At 40.2% G+C, this 15,970-nt stretch overlaps 1 protein-coding gene across 3 annotated transcripts; it reads left to right on the top strand.

The window, feature by feature from the left end:
- The first annotated feature begins 225 nt into the window (after positions 1 to 225).
- On the top strand, positions 226 to 14,715 carry LOC134616002 (acyl-coenzyme A thioesterase 1-like). Of its 3 annotated transcripts, none has more exons than XM_063460763.1 (11): positions 226 to 353; positions 1,062 to 1,267; positions 1,846 to 1,945; positions 6,577 to 6,761; positions 7,185 to 7,345; positions 8,413 to 8,532; positions 8,659 to 8,744; positions 8,815 to 8,908; positions 9,012 to 9,092; positions 9,259 to 9,400; positions 13,803 to 14,715. In XM_063460763.1, the coding sequence occupies exons 2-11, from the start codon at positions 1,075 to 1,077 to the stop codon at positions 13,925 to 13,927; spliced, it is 1,287 nt and encodes a 428-aa protein (XP_063316833.1). In that variant the 5' UTR covers positions 226 to 353; positions 1,062 to 1,074; the 3' UTR covers positions 13,928 to 14,715. The 3 variants fall into 3 exon arrangements, with proteins under 3 accessions (XP_063316833.1, XP_063316832.1, XP_063316831.1); XM_063460762.1 differs by having other exon boundaries at positions 226 to 424; XM_063460761.1 differs by lacking the exon at positions 226 to 353 and adding an exon at positions 557 to 784.
- The last annotated feature ends 1,255 nt before the right edge of the window (positions 14,716 to 15,970 follow it).

Here is a 15,970-nt window from a genome sequence, read left to right as displayed (position 1 = left end):
AACTCTGCTGTAAACATCCACCTCCCCCTCTTTCATTTAAATCCATTAATGAAGAGATAGACTGGCAGTGATGCTCTGAAATACAGTGAGTATTTGTTTGTAGATTATCTATTACCCTGTCAGGAGTAAGTGTTCTTTCCTCCTGCATGTACAATCTAATGAACAAATTCATAGTCTACGCCCACGTGTGACACCCCGCCTTCAAACCCGCCTCTTCCTCCTGGCTGCAGTCAACGGTTCCAGTCGGTGTCCTTTACTTTAGTCCTTTACTAAAATTCACGAACAACGGGGAGAAGCGGTGGAAATAATCGTCAAGAATAAGAGAGAGAAACTTGTCTCCACAAAGCGAACAGGTGGGACTTTGTCACACCCTGTTGGATTTAATTCAGGAGAAAATCGTCTCTGCGTGGTGTTCGTTTCGAAGGTAACAGAGGACAGCGGTTATTTATACATGCGGTACTTGAACGCAGCACACTTCTATTAAACTGAGATTGGTTTTTAATATAATTAGGGGAGTTTACTTGGGTGGTGGCCAAGCCGCTGACTTTTAGGGTGGAGTTGCACCCTGGGTCTTGGGGTCCTGGCTACATTCGGCTAAGCTAGCACGTACCTGCAGCCGGACTTTCACAGATAAAACGCTACCTTCAGTTAGGGTGAAAGGTTTATCGTGTTTCTACTTGTCAGACACAGAAATGAGCGCGCTGAGGTGTTTTAGCTTTAGCAGAGGTGCTCTGTGGTGTGTAACTAGGCCTCACCTTCAGCAGTGTACTCCTACCAGCCGCAGGTGGGTTTCTGCCTGACTGCTTTCTGCTTCCAGTGCAAGAAGGAAACAGCTCAGGCTTCCATCTGTTATTGAGACAACATGACGGTGTATTTCCAGTACGAAGCGTAGTTGGATGAGTTAAACACCTGGAGTCATCCAGCCAAAGCGATGGGTAGTGCTCAAGGGAGATGAAGAATGCATGAAGTTAATGAACTTTGGCCATCAGTCCAGAACATGAACTTTGAACATGAACTTTATCCTGTCTGTGTTACTCAATTGTCACAGTTTCTCTCCACAGACCGCTCTCAGCCATGACCCAGGTCGTTCCTCCGATCCTCTCCGTCAACCCTAGTCGGGCTCTGGTTGATGAGAAGTTTAAAGTGTTGGTGGAGAATCTTCCCCCGGGATGTCCAGTAACCGTCCGCTCCCTCCATCACTCCGAGGACAAGGACGACTGGGAGGCTTACGGGCACTACGTCAGTGACCACAGTGGCGTCGTGTCAGGTGGGCTTCTTTGTTTTCCTTTTTTTTTTTACTTACAAAAAACCCCAAGTACTTGAAAAGAATAATAAAGTAAACCAATGAACAGATGCATAAGAAGCTGACGTTAAAAATTATATTTGTACATTCACACATAATTGGTATAATCAAAGTCATATTTAGTTTGCCCATTTAGGAAGCAGGAAGCATTGAATCCATTCCAGCTCCTTTGGTGTAAATCAAAGTGAGGACAGGTAATCTGGAGATGGATACCTGCAGCTCATTTAGGTTGCACAGGTAGTCCAGCTGAAGGCTTCCTGTGTCCCAGAGTCTGACATAATGCAACAGATGTACTCCAGTGGGATTTTTGTTATTATCTTTCCTCTACATAATCTTTAAATTCAACCAAATACTTTTTGGTATTACTTTTTTTTTTTTTTTTCATTTTTAACTAAAATCAGTGAGTGTTATTGGAAAAAGTGTTTTACTTCTGATGTTTTTGTTGCACATGTTCTATTGAACTCTAAATGACATCAAATTTTTATCTCACTTTTAATAAAGCAAATTAAGCGAAAAATTAATTGCACCACCCTCTCTTGCAGTATCAGAAGATTTAAGTTATGGAGGCACATACACAGGAAAAGAGCCCATGGGTTTGCTGTGGAGCATGCGGCCTGTCCCGGGCAGCCGCCCAGGCCTCAGGTAACACATTCAATCTCCTAGTAAATCTCGTAGCATGGCTCTATAAATTAGTTTTAATTACTGGATCAAAATTTATACTCCAGGCTTTTTCTCCAGTGAGATCATCAGTCTGCATTAAATCCCAAACAGCAAAGGTAGTCTGGACATACTTCTGTCCAGATGTGTTACATATCTAGATAGAAATCTGTCAATTTGACGACTAATCTGCCAATTTTTCTCTGATTAATCGATTCGTCGACGATTATTTCAATAACTCTTATCACCTTTTCCTGTGGGCAAACCTCCTGTTCTAGGCTCCAGTACCTCACCTGCTCAAGACTGCCCACTTGTGAATATCACCCTGTTGTCTCATCCCACAGCAAATTAAAATAATCACTCAGGAAACATATGAATTTGAAAATAATCAAATGTATTTTTAACATTATTCAACAGGACTCACAGATTAAAAACGAAATAAATACAAATGTTAGGTAATAAAAATTAAAGTGCTAGAAGTATTTAAAAAATAAAAATGCTAAATGGAACCTAAATTATAAATGGGTTCTGCACATAAGTTCAGTTAAAGCTTCAAATTAAATCAAAAATATTTTATTTTCCGGTCCAAAATAAAAAGTTTCCAGATTTGTTTCCAGATAATTCGGTTCACGAATTCACGATTGCAGTGATATGCTCTGGAGTGACGCTTGCTTTTGAGATGATGTTCCCAGCTGCTGATAACCATGCTGAAGATGCTCTCGGTAATGACTTCAGCTATTTGAGACATGCAAGAGCCTATGAGCTATAAGACAGTGTAGCTACTCCTGTTTAATGGTTTACAATCACATTTCACTCATTAGCTAACAAAACTGAACTGTTTTGCTGCTCACACTACGTTCTTTGTTAGGATTGAGTGCAGTCTTGGCAGATGATATAGGCGATACTGCCCCCATAGCTTCCTGTAGTGTATTGCAGTTACAAAAACACATTTACCTGATTTTAAAATCTAATGCATCAACAAATTTTTATAGTCGACATAATCTATTATGGCGACTAATCGTTGCAGTCGTAGTGTGTTATCTGGCTTCATCGATGGATAAAGTTGTGTGTCATCTGCATAGCAGGAAAAATGCATGTTACGCCTTCTAATGATACTGCCTAAAGGAAGCATTTAGAATGTAAATCTAACCAATGTGAAATCAGACGCCACATTCTCTAGTAGTAAATCAAGCCCCAGTTTCCGAATGTTCAACGGTCTTTCAACAGTTTGAACCTGTGTCATTCTCGACTTTAAAGGAAATAATTAATAACCAGAGAAGCTCAAATTCTCTGCATGACATTATTCCTTCTCGTATCATTAAGGATGCATTAAATACAATTGGGTCCTGTATCTTATTTTCAATGAACTCATCACTGTTATCTGGCTGTGTTCCGACTGTCTTTAAACATGCAGTCGTGCAACCTGTTATCAAGAAAAGCAGCCTTGATCGTAACACCCTAGCAAATTACAGGCCGATTTCTAAACTCCCTTTCATGTCAAAAATTTTAGAGAAAATAGTGCTTCAGCAACTACAGACCCACTTAGAGAGAAATGGTGTAAGTGATAAATTCCAGTCTGGATTTAGACCGCGTCACAGCACCGAAACTGCCCTACTAAGAGTTTTCAATGACCTTCTTCTAATCGCTGACTCTGGGCGCTCTGCGGTCTTAGTTCTATTGGATTTGACTTCAGCCTTTGACACGGTTGACCATGATATCCTTTTGGCAAGGTTGGAAGTAGCAGGCCTTAAAGGAAATGTCCTATCATGGTTTAAATCATATTTCTCTGAGAGGTCGTTCTCTGTCATGATGGGAAAATATTCCTCTTCTTCTGCCCCTTTTTGCTGTGGTGTGCCCCAGGGCTCGGTATTGGGTCCCGTGTTGTTTTCTCTGTACATGCTGCCCTTGGGCTCCATTTTTGAAAAACATAATGTCTCTTTTCTCTGCTATGCGGATGATATTCAAATCTACCTCCACCTGACTGGGGATGTTTCATCTTCACTACATCCCCTGTTTGATTGTCTGAGGGATGTCAAAGACTGGTTATCACGTAACTTTCTTACTTTAAATGAAAAGAAGACAGAAATTATCGTTTTTGATAGAAATATGCCTCTGGGACAACTGATTGGCACACTCGGGCCTGTTGCTAATCACCTCACTGAAGCTGCTAGGAATCTTGGAGTTTTCATGGATAGTTCCTTCAAACTAGATAAACAGGTTTCTAATGTGGTAAAAACCAGCTTTCACCAACTGCGCCTAATTTCTAAGGCTAAACCGTATATACCACGCAAAGATCTGGAGAAACTCATTCATGCTTTCATCACTTCAAGACTGGATTATTGTAATTCTCTTTACTTGGGCCTACAATCTTCTCTTCTTCAGCGATTGCAGCTGGTCCAAAATGCCGCAGCACGTCTCTTGACCGGCACTAGAAAGTATGATTCTGTCACCCCTGTTCTGGCCAACTTACATTGGCTTCCTATTAAATATCGAATTGATTTTAAAATTTTATTGTTTACTTATAAAATCCTAAACAATATGGCACCTGACTACCTAGCTGATCTCCTCTGTCTGTATAGCCCTAAGAGAGCACTAAGATCATCGGGCCAACTGCTCTTAGTGCAACCTAGGTCTCGGCTGAAGACCAGAGGAGACCGTGCCTTTGCCGTTGCCGCACCCAGGTTATGGAATACTCTTCCTCTTCATATTCGTGCATCAGATTCCATTCAGTCTTTTAAATCACGTCTAAAAACGTATTTGTTTAACCTGGCATTCAAGGCTAATTAGGGTAATTTACATCTGGCTTTGCATTTAGATTATGTAATTATTTTATATTCTATTTATTATTTATATCTGTAAGTTATATTTTATATTGTGATTTTTATCTGTATCATGATTTTACTGGAAAGCACTTTGGTGTACTTCGGTCTTTAAAATGTGCTATATAAATAAATTTGAATATATAAATAAATTTGAACTTCTGGCAATCCAGTTATTGTGGCGTGAGTGAACTTTTCAAAAGTTTCATGGCGATCTGCTGCACCTCCCCTGTCTCTGTGGTTGCCGTGCTCTGTCAGAAAATGACTAATTACTGATACAATACCGCTTGACAGTCGATTGATTTAGCATTGTGCCCTCACTTAATCCATTCGACAGCAAGTCAGCTACTTTGTTTTGTTATCTGGTCTTTAAGTGATGACGGGATGAATCCTGCTTCCGGGTCCAAATTACTCTGCGTTTATTAAGGCTGTAGTGCTTTTAACATGTTTTAATGTTTTGTATCTTCTTCTATTTAATCTGAACAAGCCCCTAAAAAAAGTCAGTGATCACTTTCAGCCTCTCTCAGTTTTTGTTACCACTGTTCATTTTAAAGCTCAGTTTTAAAGCCTTACGATGTAACCACAGCCCAGCCTATGCAGCAGTATATTAATGACTAACCTCATTGTGGATGGATTATCTTAGTTGTTCTCTGACTGAAGTTTGGTCCGTTTACAGCATCCTGCCATGCGAGTGCATTTGTCCCTAACCCCTGGAAACCCTTGCGTTAACTTTTATCGAATGGGGGGAAAAAGTTAGCGTTCATCCTCCAGCTTCACTGTGTTTATATTATGCTGACCATAGCTTTGTAGCTAGCCACCTACCTAGCCCAACTTCAGTAACCCTACAAACATCACTGCTGTTTAGATTCCTGTCTTCATTTATGTCAGAAGTGATAGCAGAGCTGTATGTTTTTGTTTGTTTGTTTGTTTGTTTTTTAGAAATCCCTCAGTCAGAACATTTATGAGCTCTAGTTCTGTTGTTTGTGTCTTAGTCACACACCCAGCCTCCTTAGCCAAACTTACTTTTGGTTATCTTATTACACATTAAGCTGCAGTCAGGTGCCCTAGCCATTTACGGGGTTAGATAAACAGAATTGGTCCTGATTTGTGATTATTAAAAAAAAATAATAATAATAATAACATTACTACAAACAAAAAAATCAATGGGGAAGGACATCTGAAGATGTCCATGTAGTAAGGTCTAAGATATGATGGGGCCTGATCATTCAGGACTTAATATATGAAGAGAAGGATTTTAAACAACTCTTAAATGTCACAGGAACGAGAAGCTAATACAGGTGAATTTTTCAGTGATCCTTGGTAGTTCTTATAAATGACGAGTCTTCCTCACACACAGTTCCACAGCAGGTGGGTCTCTCCATAGCAATGACAATGTATGCCATGTTTTGTGATAGTATTGCCTAAGGGACGCAAGTATTATGTAAATAATCTAAGGAGCTTGAAATGAAAAGAGCACAGTCCAGAGATGGCAAACTATTATCCTTTGTATCTTCCCTAGGGCTTAGTACCCGGGACTCACCACCATTTGATCTTAGAACTGAAGAAGCTTCTTGGATGAGAGGTGAAACATCTTCAGCACACCTAAAGAAGTCCAGCTGCTTTTCTTCCCAAGCTCCTTAGATTACCATGATCTGGATGACAGAGTACCTACACAGACCTCTAAAGTAAATAGTATTGGTCCTACTACAGAACCCTGTTGAACTCCATAACTAACTTTTGCTTGTGTAGGCTACTTTTTGTTTAATCTGTCAGGTAACTCATGTCATTACTGGCCAGGTTAAGGAAGATGAATGTGTGCACACCCATGCTGGTCACCATCTCGGTCCACAGTGGACACGAGGGCTTCAGGGACCAGGCCCCTCTAGCCTCAGTCCTCACAGAGAGATGGTACATGGCCCCTGGCATCCAGAGGATCAATATTAATGAGCAAGGAGTGCAAGGGACTCTGTTTATACCTCCAGGTACACCTGCAGCACCTGAAATTACACATTTATTCTCTTAAATACGTATTTTGTTGATTTTATTTTTTCAGTGTCTGGGGTTTTTCTTTCATAATGGTGAAATGTAAATTTAAAAAATCAGTTCTGCTTTTCCTTAAAATATATTCTCATATTAAACATGGCTAAAGGTAAAAAAAAGAAAAAAAAATCAGTCTGTGTACAAGTAACATGTCAAAAAAAGCAAAATCTCAGGCTTCAGGCTGATCTGTGGCATTGAAACATGTGGGCAGGGCTTGTGCCTGGTGAGACCATATTAGTGAATTCCTCTCTTTCTGACAATATACAGATCCAAGAATAGGAAAAAAAATCCACCCGATGTCCAAGTTTTAAGCTTGCAAGGATGACTTGCACCAAAGTAATTTTGTCCTGTTTGTCTGACTTCAGGCCCTGGACCGTTCCCTGGGCTGCTGGATATGTGGGGAGGTGGTGGAGGGCTGCTGGAGTATCGTGCTGCCTTGCTCGCGTCTCATGGTTATGTTTCTCTGGCGCTGGATTACCTCGGGTTTGATCAGGAGTCTGAAAGTTTGGAATTCAAATACTTTGAGGTTTGTGTGACAGATCACCATCCAAAATGATGAATTAAGGCGTTCCAATCACTTCCATGGCCACAGGTGTATAAAATCAACCAGCTAGGCATGCAGACTGCTTAATTAATAAAAAAATGGGTTGCTCTCAGGAGCTCAGTGAATTCCAGCATGGTACCATTATAGGATATCACAAGTCCAGTTGTGAAATTTCCTTGCTACTTAAGTATTTCACACTCAACAACCGCAACTTAGCCATAAAGTGGCAGGCCTCGTGAAATCACAGAGTCGGGTCAGCAGATGCTGTGGCACATAGTGCACCAAGGTTGCCAACTTTCTGCAGAGAGGGGATGGCCCCTTCTTGATCCTACGTGACTGTGCACCAGTGCACAAAGTAAGGGCCATAAAGACATAGAAGAACTGGACTGGCCTGCACAGATGCCTGGCCTCAACCTGAAAGAACACCCCTGGAATGAATCGGAGCGAAAACTGTGAGCCAAGCCTTCTTGTCCAACATCAGTGTCTGAACTCACAAATGTGCTTCTGAAACAGTGGTCTAAAATTCCCATTGTCCCCTCTGACCATTAGACTTTTCTCCAGAAGGCATTTGGCTTGTCCATGTGGGCAGCTGCAAATTTCATTTCTTGGACTTGGACCCATTCTTTCCAGTATTGGTCAATTCAGTGAGTGCTGTCAAACAAATCCTTTTTAGGCTGCAATGATAAACTATCAGTTATAGTTAATCATGATAACTTACGAGAAGCTAAAATCGAATGCTTGACTTTGTCAAGTTAAAGGACACTCGAGAACTTTCAGGTCCACTTATTAAGGATTGAAGTGAGCGTATGTAAATATATGACCCTGTGTAGATTAGAGAAAACCCAAAATAAATTCAAACTTGTGCACCCATTTATTGTTGTTTAAAGTCACGTATGTTGTACAATGATACAACTCTGGTAAAAGAACAGTTCAAAGAAATCATTAAAAGCCCAAAATTACTCTGACATTCATGTCCATGATGAGTGTTTGTAAACTCCTCATTACATCTGTACTTATTATTTAATATTCAAATTTTCTGATCTCTTCAGACGGCGTTTAATATTATTAAGGACCATCCTCAAGTGATGCCAGACAGAGTTGGAATTTTTGGTCTTTCCCTCGGTTCACTTGTTGCTGTCACCTTGGCAGCCTACAGCACCATTATCAAGGTCAGAGTGCGAGGGAAATGACTTAAATTTCTTCTTTTACCTTTAAAGTAGACCTTAACCCACTGACCTCTTTCTTACTCCAACTGAGGTATAAATCAAATTTCGTAATTTGTCATTTCATTCCAGCCTTGTTGTATTGTTTGTATCAGCTGCAACCACTATTATCCAGCACGGGGGAGCACAGTCGCATCCAGGTTTGAAGGAGTAACCAGGTGGGTCCTGTGTTTGTCGGTCCATTAAATTATTATTACTGTTTCGTAATTACTAAACTTGTTATGACAGGCAGCTTTACAAGGCGCGTGTGAATGAGGACAACCAAGTGATCTGGAAAGATGTTGCTCTGGAATTCATCACTGACCCCTCAAACATTGCCGAAGTGAGTGCTGGAATATACTGCAAACACCTGCATGTTAAATACCAATACAAGTCAGTGCTGGACCTGTTTGTAACGTTGTTTTAAAGTTGTTTTTTGTTGACAGGTAGGCAGAATTAACTGCCCGACATTGCTGGTTAACGGCTGTGATGATCAGAACTGGCCCACAGTGGAGACGGCAGAGGATGTGAGGTCACACACACTCACACAAATGCTGTTTATGAGAGTGATGGTTGTCAAGAATACTGGAAAGTTGGCAGTTCTTGTTTGAGTATTGTGAACATTGTGTGAGGGCCAAATATAAATGTGAACATTAACATACAGTTAATTTAAGGTTGACCTCTGACCCTCAGGTGGCCAGGTTGATGCGTGAAGCTGGAAAGGAACACCTGTTGAGCAGATTAGCATATCCGGACACCGGACACCTGATTGAACCACCGTTCTCACCTCATTTTAGGGCTACAACCTTTGTCATGCGCAGCAGTAAAGAAAAAGGTCAGATTCCCACACCTGTACAAAGGCTTTGGCCTCACTTCCTGTTTCAGCTATTTTGAAACAAAAAAAGACACTTTTTATCCATAACAAGAACACCATAACAGCAAATGAACTGTACAACAGAAAATGCAAATGCTATTTATGGTCTCCTCACAACAATGATAAGAAAAATTAACTGGGCCAATATGGCATGTTTGTTAATACAGAGATACACATGTTAATGTGATCTCTGGTCTCCCACTCAGAGACACAGGTCTCCGAGTGTCCAGCATTCAGACGGCTACCTGAGGACACTCATGTGAGAGAAAATCTGCTCACACAGATATGTAGAGCCAAATACTGTCAATAAGGCCTCTGCAATGTTCTGAAGACAGTTAAACTTGTCAGGTATTGATGTCCAGCAGGTGAAAATGCAAGCTCCATGAACACGCACAGCTGTGGATTCCAGCTGCTTCGATGTTGCATTAACTGGCATTAACTCAGCCAGTTAATGCGAGACAAATCTAGCTGCTCATTAAAGATTTCTGGTTTGATCAGAAAATAAAACATTGGTCCATACACCTGAAAGTCCCAAAAGCGCATGGTGAATTCTGTCTCGAGTCTACGGATGTATCCGTGTATTACCGTGGTGCTGATGCTGCGCTGAGCGGACAGCTCCTGAAGCTTTTGAAGTGTCGGAATGTGGAAAGCTAACACCGTCCCCCTCTCACCAGTAGGGGGACGGTTATTTTTAGCCAATAAGTTATTTTTAGCCAATTACAAGTTGAATCTGGTAGTTGGGGTTGTTAGCTAAGATACCGTCATTAAGAAGAGGCACAACTAATGTGTCTATGCGAGCTGATTTGCGATGTGCACCGCTGGCGCGGCCATTTATTTTTTAATGCACCTTCTCAGATTAATTCACTGCGTGTCGTGCCCAGGGCTGGACTGGGACAAAAAAACGGCCCGGGCATTTTGACTAAAGACTGGCTCACCAGGTATTAAAGCCATAAAGCCTTTGAATGAAAACAAACGCTGTTGTGACAGTGATGTACACTGTCTTGTTGGTATATGTATGATTTCTATACATTTTACATCAGATAAAAACTTTGGTTGTAAGCTTCAGATAATTATTTAATAACAGCCAGACATTTTAAATGAGAATAAGAGAATATTTCTTTGTGCCCCCCTTTCCCAGTTAATGCCCTACCTGCCCCCCTGGCAAAACTTTGCTAGACCCGCCCCTGCACAGTTACCAGCTGTCAGCTACGTAGAAAAGGATCCTGGTGTTATTTGTCTCTCAGAAACAGTTCATAACTTCCCTTCAACTCATTCATGTCACCTAAAGGTAAACCTGTTTCTCCATCACCTGTTCAGCTCTGATGATTCAGTAAGGACATCTCCTGGTTTCATCTTCATGTTTCCCTCTCACCAGATATACAAACCGATATCATGATCAGCAGCTTTTACAGCCTTGGCTCCAGCAAACATCAGCTGATACTAGAAATTAATATTAAATAAATTCAGCTGATCAAGCTTAAACGTGCTGGTGTTGTTTAACGCGACATCCGCTGGTTTCCTCTTTCTGGAGCAAAGTGGGCGATAAACAAACAGGAGAGAAAAGCCGATCAGCTGATCATTGATCAGTTTCATGATTAAAGTAGCAACAGGAGAGGGAGGGTAGAGAATGAGAGAAGAAGAGGCAGCTGTGCAGCTTAACGACAGAATAACTCCATCTTTGTGTCTTTTTCCATCCTAGCTGAAGTCTGGGACAAACTGCGTCCCTTCTCAGCTCAACACGAAACGCGTAATATTTTCTCTGAAAGCGGGACGATTCCATCTTTTCACGGGACGGTTGGCAACTCTACTAACTAACCTTATGAATAAAATAAAGTTCAACATCAGTAACATCATAGCACCCACCCAGCTGTATAGAAACTCCGTCATGCTAGCTAGTACGCAGTACGAGTTATTGTAACTGACTGTAAAAAGTCAGCACAACGAAAATAAACTCCACCTAAACTTGGTTTATATCTGACCCAGATAGACTGCAGGTCATAACTTCTTACCTGAAGTTCAGTTCACCTGACACTCGGACCAGCGGCTGCCTCGGGTCTCTCCTCCTGCCTCCCCTCTCCCTCATCCACCTACTGGCCTCCACCACTTGTTAATTTTACTGAATCTGCGGAAGCTACGCTATAGCCACCACCAAACAACTGAGTTATTTTTACACACCGGCCAGCATCTGGCCAATCCACCACCTTTCATTGTTTATACCGTTACAAAAAAAACCAAAAACAAATCATCGGGCCACCGAGCAAATGCCTGGTATGCCCGATGGCCAGTCCAGCTATGGTCATGCCATCAGTTAACCCTTCGCATGCTAACTGTGGCACGCGTGCCTAGGGTTGCCGACCCCTGATATAGGGTATCACTGGGTGGTGTTGAGGTCTGAATCTGAGGGCAGCTCCTGTAATCACAAAGAGAAAAGCATCATCTCAAACTATCAAAGTTTATCCCTCAAATCTAAAATAAAGCTGTTTCTTGCCAGTCCTCACACACTTCAGGATCTGAAGTTCTGCTCTTACGTTTTTTTTTTAAATTACTTCTGACAGCTGACATGTGAACTGTTCAACATGGACAATAATTTATACGTTATCTAGTATATTATTAACCTTTGAGTCGATGGTGCTTTTTAAACAGAGATCTGCAAAGATACCTGGGACTCCCCACCCTCTGATCTTAGAACTGAAGAAGCTTCTCGGGTAAGAGGTGAAGTGTCTTCAAGAAACTTAGAGAAATCCGCTTTTCTTTCCAAACTTCTTAGAGTACAATGACCTGGATGAATGAGAACCTTCACAGACAAATCTAGCTCGTTTCCTCAGTGCAAATCTTGTGGAGCTTGTGTTTATCCTCAGAGCGACTGGTGTCATTTAAAATTGATAAACGAGATTTAAAACGAGGGAGTAATGGACACCAAGCAGCAGATCAATCAGCATAGAAACAGGCTGTAAGCTGAAAGAGCCAGGCTGTAGTAATCTGTTTCTAATGCTCTATTTTTCAATGTAAGACGTGTGGCTTAGGTTGTTTAGAGGACTTTGTGCTGGGCATTGTCTTAAAATGGAGATAAAGAAAAATGTATTTTTATTTGCTGAGGTGGCTGTAGTGGAATCACCAATTTCTAAACTGCTAAAAACAAGTCTTTCTCTCCTAATGACATTCGGGGCATCCTGAAATCATTTATTATATCAACGTATAACAAAACATTACAAATAAATTTACTCGAGCCTATACTCCATAAAACCCAGGGTTGATTATTTAATGATCTCCTCTGTGTTTGTCACAATCCTCACCAACTGCCTTTGACTGTCACTACAGTCACACCACTCCTCACATCTTGAGGGGAGGATATTTGGTCATTTGAGCAGATCGGTTGCAGGACTATATTACTGAGGTACACGGGTATCAGTCCATGTGCGTCATTAACTCTGTATTGAATGCAAAAAGCCCAAGCGCTCATTAAAACAAAATGTTTGCCAATAAAGTACTCTGGAGTTATCTGTCCATTGATCCCTCCTTTTAAATATGTTAAATCGCATCAGTCAGGGTAAACACAAACTCCAACAGATTTGTGCTGAGGAAATGAGGCATACTTGCTTATTTTGTGCAGAATATTGTGAAACTGATTATCACCAGTTAATGTGGGCGGATTCCTGATTTTATGTTACAAAAACACAGATCTTTTTTCCCTTTTTAAAAAAATAAAACAAAACAATAATTTTCATTGTTGTATGAATGTAATTTTGATAGATATATGCATTTGCACAAGATGGAGACCTTTTTATTCCAGCATCTTTAATAAATCAAACCATATGACACACTGTCGGACAGATGACCATTCAGTGAAAATAACAAATCAACACGTGAGGCATCATTCTGAACATGGAGAGTAGAATATGTAAACAAATCTAATCGGTTAAGGTAAAAACCTGAGCACTGACTACTCATCTTAGCTAGCTAGCTAATGACATTAATTACTGATTCGCTTACAAACACACATTTAACTTAAGAAAAAAGTGCAATGGTACTGCTGGTCCTTCCTTCGATAAGTCCAGTTTGCTGCAGAAAACATCAGGCTGACAATGGACCATTCTTTATTTGTAATTTGATCCCAATTCCATCTGCTAACCTCAGGATGCAGGAGACCAAACTGCAGCCAGAAACCAGAGGGTCAAAAGAGATGCTTCAATTTTGGGGCGCTGTTTCCTGTAATCATTATTTTATGCATGGATAGACTGGCGCAAAATACTGATATTTATTTGTTAAATACAACTCTGTGTGTGTGTGTGTGTGTGTGTGTGTGTGTGTGTGTGTGTGTGTGTGTGTGTGTGTGTGTGTGTGTGTGTGTGTGTGTGTTTTGCAGTGATATTACTGTGGGGAGGACAGACCAAACCTCACTCTGATGCTCAGGAGGACTCCTGGAGGAAGATTTTGAGCTTTCTGCAGTTTCACCTGTACTGTGGCCCAAGTCTCAAAGCAAAGATATGAAAAAGGTGCATGATGCTGCTCAAAAAATATATACATGATGTGCCTTTTTCAACCATCCATGAATTCAAATTTTTTTTCAACCAAACTGTTTTTCTTGATTTGTATCTAAAAAATAATTTAGCCCATTTGAGGCCCCTTTGTTAAAAGCCCACTTTCCTCTGATTTGCTAACTTCTGGAAGCCAGCTGAGGGGTAGCACCCATAAATTTGTTAGACAATGTATGTTTCAGATTTTTACAGATATCTATAATTTTCCCTGTTAACTAAAAATAGCTCACTTGCTTCCCAATAGAAAACCTGTTTGGTTAGATTTATAAAAAATTATGATGTTTTTGGGTTAAATTGTTATGGCTGAGTTTTGGTTTCCCTGTTGCCACGGCAATGCAATTCAAATCATGCTCTAATATATTACAATAGCAGCACTGATGCCCAGATTTGACATATTTGACAACCTAGGAAAACACGACAAAAGTTAGAATATATTTTTAATTTGGATTTTTTTGAATTCCATGAATTAGACATTTTATAATTCAAGTGGCAAATAACAACGAGTCTCATCTGTGTTTTGTTCTGTAAGATCAACACCCTACAGTATTAGAGAGAAAACCCCAACTATCAAACTATCCTGTGTGAGCAAGCACTGGGCGACAGTGAGGAGGAAAAACTCCCTGTTGACAGTAATCCAGATGGTGGATGTGCTTATTGACATATTATGTACTGTCTCCCTCAGTAGATGCTGTTAAATGTTTGTCATCAGTTGTTATTATGCATTAAACAGTGTTTGTTAATCTTGAAGCTTCATTCACTCAAAGGTGGTTTTTATTTTTAATACAGGCCTCAATGTCTCTTTGTGTTTACTTATATACTCAAATAACACCAAAATAAACAACCTGGGGGCTGGCTTGGCCCTCGATCTTGACACCAGGAACTGACTTCCAGTGAAAGCTTTCGCTAATGTCATGTTCCTTGATATACAAATGCCAAGTAACTCATCAGCCTCTCAGAATACTGAGAAATGTTAATTCAACACCAGTGCAATTACATTTAGTTTTATAAAATGTGATTACAGTTTAAATATGGAGGGCCCGGAGTGTCAAAATGAATTAATTAAATACGCCATTTAATAATTGTTTCATTAATTAATTAAAATTATATTTAAATGAATATTTCAGTAATTAAATGCCCATTCATTTTATTTAAAACATTTAATAAATTATTTATTCAAATTTCATGTAATTAATGACACAATTCATTACGTATTTAATTAATGACACATTGATTATTATTGATTATTTATGTTACATTTTTATTAATTATTGAAACATTTAATTGTTTAATGATGTATTTATTTATCATTTTGCACTTCTGACCCTGCCGCTGTGTTCTTGAATTTATCTTATCTGTCAGCCTCACTCGTCAAAGTCTAGATAATCGATTGCTATGACCTCGTGGTAGTGTGGACTTGGGGCAGCCAGGTATCCCAGAATGCATTTCAAAACAGAAGCGGCACTAGTGGTGGTGTCTAAACTGTAAGTTTTATCAGGGCAGGTTGTCAACATAAAACATGTTTGTAGTGCTCTGATGTTTTCAGTCGCTAGCTTTGCTAACAGTCAGCTGACAGAGTGTACCGAGCTCACAGCCCCGGGACGTTTCTCGGTACTCAAGTATGCAAGTCTGTACCCGCGTTTTCACTAGTCCGTACTTCTGAAGTTCACATGGGAGTCCAGACTTCCGGAGAAAGCAGCCCAATCATTCTACAATTGGAAGGCAGTGTACTTGATGACATCACAACTCCAGAGTTTTTACTGCCATCCCCCCTTAATTTAACTGTGATTAATATTTTCAGTTGGCAAAATTTGCTTTTACATGTTATCTGTTTCATAATGTCTAATAAGCTTCATACAGGTCAGCACAATCACTACATGACAGAAACACAAGTTTAATCTCTCTTAATAAAAATGGTATAGAGCTATGCTGCTTATTGAATAAAAACAAACAGGTTAGGATGCTTTTATTTTTATTTTAGTAGACACTCAAACCTACA

The sequence above is a fragment of the Pelmatolapia mariae genome, linkage group LG17 (genome assembly GCF_036321145.2).
Source record: "Pelmatolapia mariae isolate MD_Pm_ZW linkage group LG17, Pm_UMD_F_2, whole genome shotgun sequence".
NCBI classification, from domain to species: Eukaryota; Metazoa; Chordata; class Actinopteri; order Cichliformes; family Cichlidae; genus Pelmatolapia; species Pelmatolapia mariae.
This window is presented reverse-complemented; position numbering and strand designations above follow the sequence as displayed.